This window comes from Panthera uncia, chromosome B4 (assembly GCF_023721935.1).
Source record: "Panthera uncia isolate 11264 chromosome B4, Puncia_PCG_1.0, whole genome shotgun sequence".
Lineage (NCBI taxonomy): Eukaryota > Metazoa > Chordata > Mammalia > Carnivora > Felidae > Panthera > Panthera uncia.
In genome coordinates this window covers 20,276,810-20,289,852 of record NC_064809.1, presented here as the reverse complement: position 1 = coordinate 20,289,852, position 13,043 = coordinate 20,276,810, and the positions used below count along the sequence as shown (strand labels likewise).

Sequence of the window (13,043 nt, the reverse complement as noted above, 5' to 3'; positions counted from 1 at the left end):
CCGGCCGGCTCCCGCCGCGGGGCGACCACGTCCGCTCCCCAAGTCCCGAAACGGGGTCTTCCACAAACCCCGGAGATCGCATCCTTTCCCACTGTGTTTAACTTTAATCCAGAGAAAAGGCGATCGTTAAAAGTTAACGCTAATCGTATGTATGTCTTCAAAGTAATAATTAACACAAACTCAAATCCAAACAAACTCTCACCACTCTTTTTGTGGGAACAACTTATTTATTCAGAGTGTAATACTGTCTACTTCCTTTTGTAAGACTTGAAAAAGACCAAGTGGGATCAATGTACAGTTTATGCTAAAGATGTCTGAAATAGGCAGAATTTCCCTCAACTCTTTTACACGTGTAAAAAAGTGTCAAAATTGACGAGCGGCATAAATCCAAAAGGCAACGGTTTTTTTTCTACTTAAGAGAAGGGCATCCAGCTCGCACAAACGGTGGTTCGGTCGACGACAAGACGTTCCTGGTCTTCCTCGACACCCGGGCGGATCGTTAACTTTCCCAAGTTACAACTGAGTTGCTCTTTCCAGACTTTTCGAAGCATCTTTAAGTTTCCCCACCAAGTCCTAAAAGACGTTTATAATGCCACGTTTTTAGGATAAAACACAAGGCAGAAGTATCCAAGTTTGAGAAAGATGCAAGAAAAAAAGTCGGGGCACTTTCTAAACGAGTTTAAAATTCACGAGGGTTTTAACCTTTGGCAAGCCACTATCGATCAAAAGAAGGTTCCCCTCTGAAATAGCTCATCTTCAAATGGGCCACTCTCCCCTCTGATTTGAAATACAATTTCTAACCGAATCCTCTTAACAGGCAAGATAGGTCAGAACTAAATTTCTCCAGTTACCTAACAAAAATTACGCTGTATTCACACTTTCTGAGAAAGTTTAAAGTTTGATTAATGGTTGCATTAAAACAATTCCACAGGAGATGCCTTTTGAAAAATTCAAAATTCATCAAAATTTCAAGTAATGCTCTTCATTGTTTTAAGTGGTAAGAAATAAATTCGTTACCATGTCCAGTAATCAACGTAGTTTTGAATTTTTCCAGTCTTACATTGGCAATATGAAAGAGTTTTTAGAACTTTATGTATACTTCCTCTTTATAAAAAGTCATTTAAAACCATTTAAAAATTGTTTGAAAGTTTAATTTCTGAAAGTAAAGAAGACATTTTCAAAGACATCCCCTTAATTTTGCTTTGTCTTCTTGGATCAAACTAATCACAATAGAAGGACTTCACACTCAACACTACAATTCAGAAATTTATCTTAATCAGAGGGAACAGCAAATATAAACCAATTCTGTTAGTAATGTCTTAATTTCAAAAGTGAAGCCTACTTTAAAATACTGCTTTTGAAGCCCTTTCCCATTAAATCCTTCACCAACCTTCACTGTCTCCTGACAGATGGTTAGTTTTTCTTTTGAACTTTCCATAAGCATAATTCTCAAACATCTATGAACAAACAGGCATATTCACAGATCCTAATACTGTACCTGTAATTGTTCCATGTTGCAACTAAAACTAATCTCTGGGTGGGATCGGGAATCAGTGCTCTATGGAAGAAAAAAAAACGCTGTTTATGCAAATCAAGGACATTTTAAATTTCATTACACATTTAAATTTTAGACAAGGCATAGTGTAAATACCTCTACATTTAAGGTCACCAAATATGCAGGTCTGTACATCTTATGAAGTTGATTGGTCTAAAAGAGCACAACACATACACTTCAGTCTTTTTTTTTTTTTTTAAGTTTCTTAAATCCCCCCAGAAAACAGTTTGTTCAACTTTACCTTTATCTGATATTCCAAACGCCAAGAAACATCAGTTATATGAGGAAGAGATCTGCCTATACTAAAAAATACAATGATAATTTTGTACATAATATCTACAGAAAGACTTTGGGTATTTCTCTCTACCAAGAATGGTGTCTAACTCCCCACCTCACACATACACAATTTCAATCTCCTCTGAATTCAAAAATTGTTAAACCTCATTTTCAAGTTCTGAAGAGTAAAAGAGCATTGAAAAAATTATCTCCATAAACTTTACCTTTAAAAAAACATTAGCTTAACTTCAATTGTTTCACTTGCCCTTTGGCCCCTTTTCTTTTGGTCAAGATCCCTGTCTTTTTGCCCTGTTTTGTTTCACACCAGACTCTCCATTCATACCTGCAAGTGAAAAGTGGCTCAGCTTGACACCTTATACAGTACCTACCTTCCCAGTAGGATTTCTAGGGAATTCTTATTATTCTGGAGGGGGAAAGAAAGAAAGAAAACACATCTTTGCAAAGAGAAGAAAAATAGTAACTATTAATTTAAAAAACTTTAAATAAGTAACCTGATATTCCGTGCAAAACAGTTCTATTCGCTCTCTATCAAATTTACAGTCTTCTAGATAAGTGCTAGAGGGGGGGAGAAAAGCCAAAGTTTAAAAAGTGAAATTGGAGTCTTAAAGATACTATTTGAAAACAAATGAATATTTAAATAAATCCTGTACCTTAGAGTTGACTTGTCAGCTCTTTGCTTTCCTGCCTCCAGTATGTAAGTTGCAGCTGCTGTGTGACAATGTTTTAAAACCACAGGGTCGATATGTTTCAAGTCTGGGTGATCTAAAATAAATTAATTGCTAGTGATGGCTGTGATAATAAATTCTTTATAGTCATGTTTCTAAAATGGGTATTTTAATTTGGGTAAAAATCCCCTTTAACAAGATAACAAAAAGAATTCAACTCTAAAGACTGGCAATTATAAGTAAATGAGATGAACAACAAGGTCAATGGAAAACAATAATGAGCATACATCAATAATTCTGTTACCGGTCTCAATTGCCTTCTTTTATTTTGCCTTACTTTTTCACTGTGTGTTTTTTTTTTTTTTACAACTGTACAACCCCAAAGGAAATAAAAAATAACTAAAAAGTGGTCAATACAACGCTGGATGCAGCATATTCAGAGGAAAATAAGAAGACAAATATTTTACATGGTGTAAACTTAAGAATGAATAAACTGTCCCTCTAAAATGGATTAGTTTTAGGATAACTGGCTCCAAGGACATTCATACATCAAGAGCGGGACACGGGTTCAGAATATACAATACAATTTTCAAAATATTTTCCGATTTTGACAGCTATCCTTTTTTTTTTTTTTTTGAGATTAACCCAGGTGGTGGTTACTATTTTCGTTTAAAGAACTTCCACTTTCATACTTTTTGTACAAGGGTTTAGATCATGAAACTACAGAAAAAACAAAATTTGAATTGTTGGGATATTTATATTTAAGAAAATTATCTAAAAACGATGTCTTAAAATACGCTTTCAATCCATACAGACACGGCACTCGCAATCACTGACCGGACCACTTGAAAGAGACTCGTCTCCTGGTAACTGGTGCGGAACAAAACATTATGCACCATATTTTAAAGTTCTAGGCGTGGGACCTGTGCAAAACATACTTAACTGGGGTGCTGCAGTGATCACAGGGGCTTGAGGTATTCTCTAAATTGGAAAATGTCAACACTATGTGACCTAGTAATTCTTTGGAAACAGAGCCTTTAAAACCTTTGCCAGCCTAGCACTGAACGCTTGAATTGCAGGGAGCTACCCTGATGAAGTCCAAGTGTCAACTAGCCTTTGCCTCAGACCAGGCTGCAAACCTTAGATGTTTAGGCCACAAACAAGACTCGAACACGGGCTTTACAAAGGAACAAAGAGACTGGGAGGAGAAATCAGACCAGAAACGTGTAGCCGGCTGTGTGCAGGTGCCAACTGGGGACAGAACAATGGTCAGGGTCCGCTCCGGGTTCACATCCCCACACTCCGTCCGGAGCGAAGGGCAAAGCCCGGAGACTTCCTCTTCCCGGGGTTTTCCCCCTCTCGCTCGGTCTCGCTCCTCTTCTCCGAGCGCCCCTCCACCCAGGCCGATCTAGCTCAGAGCCGAGCGGCTTACCTAACACGGCCTCGTCCGCCTGGGCGTCCAGCAGGCTCTGGAAAGCCGCCCGGAGGAGAAGCGTGAAGGCGTTGGAGTCGAAGGAGCCAGGATCGGCCAGCATCTGGAAGCCTTTCTGCACATACTCCGAGAGCTCCATTGTGAGCGCGCCGTGACCTTCGACACGCGCACCACGTGACACGCGCCGCGCGCTCAGCTGATGCGGCCGCGCGCGCACGCGGCTCCGGGCGGCGGCGCGGGCGGCGGGCCTCCCAGCCCGGGGCCTCCCCGGCCGCCTCCCCGGCTCGCGCCTCGGCCAGCGCGCCTCGCCGCCCACCGTCCGTCGCCCGCCGCCCCTGCCGTTCCCGGCGCCGTGGCTTCCGTCCAGCCCTTCCTTCTGGGCCAGCCGCGAGAGCTGCCGCGCCTCAGGGAGAGGGGCGGCCCCGGGCGCTTTGTGGACGCGCTCGGTGCTTTCTCTTCCCCTCGGTGCTCACCTAGGTCTGTCACCAGCTCCTGCGGGGCTCCGCCGGAGCGTTCCTGGAAAGACCCCCTGGGGGGGAGTGGAGGGAGAGAGTGGGGATTCCGGCCCCCCGCTCCCCCCCCCACCCCCCGAAAACTACGCCTCCCTTGCTCCTCGCTCAGCGCGAAAGCCTGCGGGAAGCTCCCATTTAGAGCAACTGGTTGTGTTTTTTTTCTGGTTTGGGGGCGGGGGGGTTTGTACTCAAACAGCTTAACCTCCCAGCGTTGCCCTTTTGTGAGTGAGGCTGTAGACCTCAAGTTACATAATTCTTGTTTATTTTTCCTTTTTCATTGTCAGTCCTGGAATATGGCAGTGGATTCCTTCCTGCGTGTGTGTGTGTGTGTGTGTGTCTGTGTACACACATGTTCATGCGTACAGTGCGCGTGTGGTCTTACTGTACTTCCATAGTTGAGGGGTTCATAAATTATCCGCAAACATTTGACAGAATTATTGGAATTGTATATGCCGCTGCAAATAACGACCCTCCCCCCCCCCCCAAAGCAAACGGACACAAGTTTTGTGCTGCTGTGCTTATGACATCTCTGTGGTTTTAATGAAAGAGTCTTCACATATCAGGCAGTTCTCTTAATAAAATACAGGTAGGACTGGCAAGGGTTTTATTAGAAGTGATTCCTGGCTCAGCTATCCATAACTTAAAAAACTCAAATATTGTACAAAGTTTTCAACTTTGCCTTTGTGTTTCGACGGAGTTGGAGAACAAAAATGATTCTTTGGGGGGGAAAATAAGAAGCAAAGTAGATTACGCATTTTTGATCACAAGAATTTAAAAAGAAAAGTTAAAAAGCAAGTTCTTTATGGTGGAGGGAGGGGGGCGGGGATAAGGAGCAGGAAAGGTGTTTTAGCCTCCAGGAGCGATTATTGGAAACAGACTCCAGGTGAGACACTTCTGTGGGAATAATTTAGTGCTTATTTTGGGGGGAGAAAAGTTTCTAATAAATATAATCAACATTTAAACTTACAGCAATACGTAGAAAGCACCTGGTTTCACAACAGGACACAAATGGAATAATTCAGCATCAGTTGAAAAATTTCCAGGTATCTGATTTACATAGGGGATACTTTACAGGGCAGAGTTGTGTAAGTGTTAATATTAACAACACCCGAGATCATTACATTCATTACATGTGTATTTTATGACCTTGTATAACACTGATTGTTAATATTCTAATAGAATTTGAGTTGATTATTGTAATCATACTCAGTGTAGTGTCAAAAAGAAAGCGTTAATGCCTGACTGTAGATTTTTAAATGTTATTTTAAAAGAGGAAAATACATACAATAAATGGTTGTGAATTTGAGAGTATAAAAGTTAGGAAATTCACAGGGATTGTTTCCAAAATAGCTGTCATGTTACTCTTATACCTATATGATTACTTTCTCTTACAAGGCATTTGTCCTCTTTTGCCTAGATATACTTGTGTTAGGCCCAAGTGATGAGTACATTTACGGCTCACACAAAAATTTTAATTATATGTTTTTTGATACTAGAAAAGCTGAATTTTTCTACCATAGGTATATTTATTTCAACTTCCTTTGAAGGAAGAACAGGATTAAGAATTTGTTTAAATGTACATAGAATATGTATGTTCTTGGCAAGTAAGCCATTGAAATACACCAAAGTGTGAACATTAGAAAGCATGATTATACAGATACAGACTCTATTGTTTGCAGCAATAAAATCAATGCATTTTATAGTGTTAGAAAAACTATGATGAACACATTCTGAAAGTGTAAAAAAACCCAAAAATTTTTGCTTTGATTACTGCAAAGAGCATTGGAGCTTTCACTGGACTTGAAAAAATTCTGCAGGCTCAAAGCCAACAGACTGAACTGTGCCTCAAAGTGCTTTTTAAATAACAATTAGGTGCAGCTGAGAATAACAAAATAAATACTCAAAAATCTTAATTTAATAATGGATTTTTCCTTCTAAATCACAAATATTAAGAAAGACACTGCTGATAAATTTTTCTTTTGAGAATTTAGAGATTATTCAAAGAATTAGAAAGTATCATTTAAAACAGTGTTTTAGAGTATTTTAAAATACATTGTATCCTTTGGGCTGTTAATTTTTTTTTTTTTTTTAAGAAACCAATTTAATATTGGCCTCTGCATTCTGACTACAATTAAAATGTGCTGGGGTGTTTACAAGATCTGTGTGGTCAGCTTTTCTCAAAGGCCTCATTGGTACATTTGTTAGTTTCATGAAACAAAATATTTTCTAGCATTCTTTTTTTTTTTCTAGATTGTATAAGGACTGTTGCTTTTATGCAAAGAAAGTTGAAAGGAAGTATTCCTTTAGAATGAAAAGTTTAGTGATGGTCCAGGGGGAGTGAAAACAGCCAATATGCCAAAGTACTCAAGAGAAACCAGAAATGTTAACTATGTGTTCGAGTGAGATTCTATTTTATCTTTGCCCATGGCATACCTGCTTATTTTCTAGAGAGAAGGACGTTAAAAACCCTTAACAATTACCTATAGACAAGAGACCATCTCTCTGCCCCCAACACTCATTCTTTGATGGTTAGTGATTGTAAAACCTTGAGATACCTATTAATCAAAATAGGATTTGTTATTTTAAAGTTATTTTAACCAAAAATGGAGAGTAGACAGAAATATTTAACTGAGTTATACATGGCATTTGAGAGGATAGGTCAAAATTATTTCAATGAGATTTATAAAATCTATATGCATTCTCTTATTAAATATCTTAACTTGGTAAGACATAGATTGGGACTTGGAATTTGAATGGTCAAGTTTTTGTACATTCATGATCACAGAGTTCAGTGATTTCAAACTGAGTCTTATGGAACATATGTTGTCAAAAGACCACACTGAAAATTCACAGGGGGCGACAAAACTTTTATTTTCAAATTAAACATCTAATCCAATCCCTAACAAATTTATAAATAATTGTTGCTACAACAATTAATGTAGACAAATATAACTTTTTCCCTCCCTCACATCATACAGTCTATCATATATATATATATATATATATATATATATGGACTTTTAGATAAAACTCAAATTCATTTCAATAGAATTAGTGCCTTAATATGTGAAGGAAAGTGAAATGCCACTCACATTAAAGACACTGGGACCAGTCGTACAGTGCCCATGCTTACTTATGGTTTTGCATGAATGTGTTGGATTTTTTTCCTCCAAAACTTCTATCCAAAATATTTAAGTAGTACAATTCCTATTTAAGCAATATTTTCATCATTTAGTATCATTTTGAAATATTTATTTTTCAGATAGTTGTATCAGGAAAATATCAAATATAAATCCTCAAAATGTGATATAATAATAGGCAAACTTAAATATTTTAAGCCTAAGTTTTAACAGGTTAAATTATTACACTAGTAAGAAATGAAGTTTCTTGAAAAGATAAAGCATTTCTTGAAGTTAAGAAACTTATAATTTTGTTAAACTTCGCAAACAGGGAATTCTATAGCCAAGATACTGTGAAAAAGGGAGAATATTCTTGAATTTCTGAAATGAAATTTGCAAACTATCATCAAGATTTCCACACCACGATTTTGTTAGCTACTTGAGTCAGAACAAGATAACTCTGTAACATTAAAGGAATGTACACAAGAATCAAATGATAATTTTTAATATCAAATCTTTGTATCTAACCAGTCTATTATTTTGAAAAAAATGTTATGCTCACTAGAAAAACCATGTCTTTCTAGGGCTCCTTTAAGAAGTTTGAGCCTTTATTCTGAAGCAAAGCACTAATGTGTCATGGAAACATCTGAGTCGTACTGACTAAAATTGTGGTCTTCAGCTAGGAAGGACTGAGGAATTGATTTTTTTTAGGAAAATAAATACAGTTGGCCAAGAGATGAAGGCAACTTTTAATTTAAAGATAAGACAATTAGAAAGAAACAAAGCAATCATACTCAATATTACATTTAAAGAACAGATTGAATTGTGTGTCTTAGAATTCTCTAATAGACAAATAAAAACTAACAACTTACCTTTAAATTCAGTAAGTGATTTCAATGATTACAATTTACTTATCTTTTGTATGGATTAAGACAGGCAAGTTTACTCCTTACATCACATAATTTATATCTACTTCACCACTGAAGTGATATGAAAATTGGGAGCTGGTGAATCATCCAAAAAATTCTGTCAAATAGACGATTTAGATAATAAGCACAGTTTGCCAACCAACAGCAGGTTGGGCTTTTTTCCCTCTACTTTGATTATAAAGATCACCACTTTAATTTCCTAGTTCATTGATCTGGTTTCAGCCAGAATGACCCATGGCTTAGCTATAAGAGAATGAAAATGAAGGAGGGACATGTTGAAAGAAGTTCACTTTGATGAATATATCTAATTAATTATTTCCTATGTATATAGTCTGTTCTTTAAATTGTTAGTACATTTTTAAAGAGAGAGAGATTGAATGTTTTCAGAAGGAAAGAAGGGGGGAAAAAGGAAGGTAAGAGAAAAAAGAGGAAGGAAGGAAAATTTTTCCCTTCATGAAAAGAAATATCATGGAAAGCTTATTTACTGTTTATTTTCTCTGTCATAGTCCATTACAGCAAGATTGTCTTAGCTACACTGAATTCAACTGAGCCTCACAGTAATGCTCAGAATTACTGTGCCCAGAACGTAATCAGTTTCAAGATATCCTATATTTAGACTACAACAACAGAGAATATCTAATAGATTCCCTTTCTTTTTGGTTCTGGTTTTGGGATCTATTCTAATAGTATTTTCTCATACTTCAGAAATTGATGTTTGGACCAGTTCCATGAATTCTGAGCACACACACACACACACACACACACACACAAAGGAACAAGAAGGACTACTTTATGGAATATTACTGTTTAAAGCCAATAGTTTTTGTTGTTTTTTTTTTAATGTTTACTTTTGAGAAGGGGGGAGGAGCAGAGAGAAAGGAGGACAGAGGATCCCAAGCGGGCTCTGTGCAAACAGCAGAGAGCCTGATGTGAGGCTGGAACCCACAAACCATGAGATCAGGACCTGAGCCGAAATGAGTCCGACGTTTAACCAACTGAGCCACCCAGGTGCCCTTAAAGCCAGTAATTTTTTTTAAAGTTTGTGTTTTAAGGGGCGCCTGGGTGGCTCAGTTGGTTAACCATCTGACTCCCGAATTTTGCTCAGGTCATGCTATTGTGGTGCATGAGTTTGAGCCCCACATCAGGCTCTGAGCTGGCAGCTTGAAGCCTGCTTCGTATTCTGTCTTCCTTTCTTTCTGCCCCTGCCGGCTTGTGTATGCTCTCTTGTGCACGCTCTCTCTCTCTCTCTCTTTCTCTCAAAAATAAATAAATAAACATTTAAAAAAAGTTTGTATTTTAAGAGCATGTTTTTTACATATCTAATTTTGAAACTTAAGTAATGTACAAGTATCCATATTTATTTGTGTAAAGGAGCATAATTTTAAAAACAAAAATTATCATCACTTACCAAACAAATCACTTCAGAACCAGTTATGTATATAAGAATGCACGATCTGAATTAAATGCACTAAAAACGCTAAAAAAAATATACAAAATGTGTTTTTAATTCACTTAAATTAAGCATTTAAACCAGAACTAATATTTTAAAAGAGCTCACCTGGGCAAAGAAAGGCCTAGTAAAAGTGTTTTAATATTTTTGAAATACATACAATATTTTAAACAATACTGGTGAAGAATTTAACATTTTAATTACGGTTGTTTTGAATATGTTATTTTCAAGAGAGTACATATTTTATCCGCCTTGCCAAAATAAAACATAGACTTGAAAACATTTTACACAAAATTCAGCCTAGAAATCCTTTAAAGAAAATCTTAGTAGTATCATTGTCTTCAACACTGTCACGTATTTTTTGCATAGGTAGAAGTATTCAGAAAATACTTTAAATAGTTTATGCATTACTGATTTTAACACCATGGTAAATGCTCTGAAAGTAATTTTACAGACGACTCTGAAAACAAGTACCTACAAACTAGATGAAACCTTTCCATTCCTCAGTTTTTTCCTCCTTAAGCATTTAATTGTTGTATGAAGTTTAAAACATAAATATAGTTGTTCTTACTCTTGCAAGTGTTATGTTCACAATCACCTTTCTTTTATGTAAGCATCTTATCTGTATTTTATGAGAAGGGACTAGGGGCAAGATTTAAAAAAAATCACTTTAATGTCACAAAATACTAAGAAAATAACAACTAACAGCAGAGTGAAAGGGAGACTTGTATGAACATAGTCAATTCAGTCCATGTAATTAGAAACTTGGACTTGGAGGGCGCCTGGGTGGCGCAGTCGGTTAAGCGTCCGACTTCAGCCAGGTCACGATCTCACGGTCCGTGAGTTCGAGCCCCGCGTCAGGCTCTGGGCCGATGGCTCGGGAGCCTGGAGCCTGTTTCCGATTCTGTGTCTCCCTCTCTCTCTGCCCCTCCCCCGTTCATGCTCTGTCTCTCTCTGTCCCAAAAATAAATAAAAAAAAAAAAAAAACATTGAAAAAAAAAATTTTTTAAAAAAAAGAAACTTGGACTTGGGTTACTATTATCTGGGTAATTACTCGATTATTTTTTTAATTTTTTTTTTTTATTTTATTTTGTGCAAAGGAAACAGGCCTGGATCATTTGGAGCAACAGCATTCTAAGTCAAAATTAATCAGATAATCAGCAATGTTTATTTGGCTTGTAGTGCTCTGTAAATTCCAGACCAAGAAATGAGGAGAAACTCGTGAAGAATAATAATGTAGATGGAAATACACCGGCAAGTGAGGCTATGAAGACTCGAAATTTTCATATGCTTTCCTTAAAATTTGAAGGTGACAGAAAATTTTAAATGAGATCCAACTACAATATGTAGGTGAGTAGTTGTGGACATAAATGAAAATCTAAATTTCAGAGGTTTGTGAGATACTTAACTGATGATTAATATGTTCTTAGAAACCTAGAAGCACTTTTAAACTAATACTTCTGAGTTCATTTTAATTTTATTTTGCTTTTATTCTGTTTCCAAAAGTTGCTATGATCAATATTTGTCTATTTGTAGAGACTATGACATTCCATGATGACTAATGTTCAGGTTGAGTCATAATGATAGTCTGTTATATTAAAATCAAGAGCGACTATAGGAAAGTAGTCATTTTGCAAGCAAACATCCTGTCAAGTAATGGCGGGCGGTGGGGGAGTTTAGGTCCTAAAGTAACAGACTTAAATCTTTAGCTAAACCTTAACTATCCTTCCAATGACACAAAAGGCATAAAGACAATCTAATTGTGTTTGTCTTAAGGTTGTTCTTTTAGCTTTCCTTTACTAAAGTTTTAGAAAATAGTACAAAAACATGGTTAGATTTGAACATGATTCCTGAGATGTTTTTCAAAAAACTCTTTACATCGACGGGCGCCGAGGTGGCTCAGTCAGTTAAGCATCTGACTCTTGGTTTCAGCTCAGGTCATGATCTCACAGCTCGTGGGTTCGAGCCCCGCGTCAGGCTCTGCGCTGACAGCCCCAAGCCTGCTTGGGATTCTCTCTCTCCTTCTCTCTCTCTGCACCTCCCCCACTCATGCTGACTCTGTCTCTCTCAAAATAAATAATTAAAAAAAAAAAAAGCATTAAAAAAACACCTTTACATTGAAAAGGCATCAGAATGTCAAGCATAGTTTTATATTATGCAAAATTTTAAGTAATCCTCCCAGCTAAATATAATAGAAGAGTAGATAATGCTACATTGTGTATTGCAATAATATTGCACCATTCTCTGAATGAAAATAGTTTTCACTCTCTCTTTTTCCTTAATATATCTGAATAATTATATGAATAGTTATTTAGGAACCACAAGAGTTTAAATGGCAAATTTAAGGATTAGACTTTATCTCTAGTTTCAAGTGGAATATAAATTTTTAAATGACATACTTGACTAGAATAACAAGATTTTGTGGAAAGGAATATAAAAAAAAATCTTTCGTGGGTATTTATCCAAGAGATGTATTCTATTTTTTAATAGGTAGATTTTCATAACTTTGCTTAAGAAGTTTTTTTTCATCTTAAGATAGGATCGCTATTAAAGTTGTATAAGCACGTTACAATGTCTTAACGTACGAAGAACATGATATTTAAACCTTTATGGTTGTTACTTCTTTACTTATACTTTCCATGATAGGTAGTCAAGAATATTTGTTGAATGAATAAAGGTGGTATGGAGCATGACATCATAGAAAATTGAGCTCGAATCCTTATCCCACCTGCTTCTAGTTCCATGACCTTGGACTTATTTTCTCTAAGTGTCGTTTTCCTCAGATGTACAATGGAAGTGATAATGGCATCTCTTTCATATGGCTCTTGAAAAGCATTCAGAGCCTGGCCTTAGCATGTGCTTAATCCTGCAATTATAACCAAATAATGTAATTCTGTAATTGTTTTGTTTTTACTGGCACAGGTTTTTTTTTTTTTTTTCATTCAGATTTACAGCTGTTGTGCACATGATATAACCATTTGAGGACCCTAAGTACATAAACCCCTGCTTAGAAAATTAAATAAAAACCTTCTGGGCTGCCTAGCACTTCTTTGCTTTCATGGATTCTTTTTTTTTTTTTTAATT

The 13,043-nt window shown here is 36.8% G+C and overlaps 1 protein-coding gene across 1 annotated transcript; it reads right to left on the bottom strand.

Annotated features, from left to right (window-relative positions):
- Window positions 1-207: 207 nt before the first annotated feature.
- On the bottom strand, window positions 208-4,140 carry COMMD3 (COMM domain containing 3). Its single transcript, XM_049624686.1, has 8 exons — window positions 3,950-4,140; window positions 2,503-2,614; window positions 2,344-2,407; window positions 2,221-2,255; window positions 1,797-1,857; window positions 1,652-1,708; window positions 1,499-1,558; window positions 208-573 (listed from the first exon to the last, which is right to left on the bottom strand). The coding sequence occupies exons 1-8, from the start codon at window positions 4,086-4,088 to the stop codon at window positions 514-516; spliced, it is 588 nt and encodes a 195-aa protein (XP_049480643.1). The 5' UTR covers window positions 4,089-4,140; the 3' UTR covers window positions 208-513.
- Between the last annotated feature and the right edge of the window lie 8,903 nt (window positions 4,141-13,043).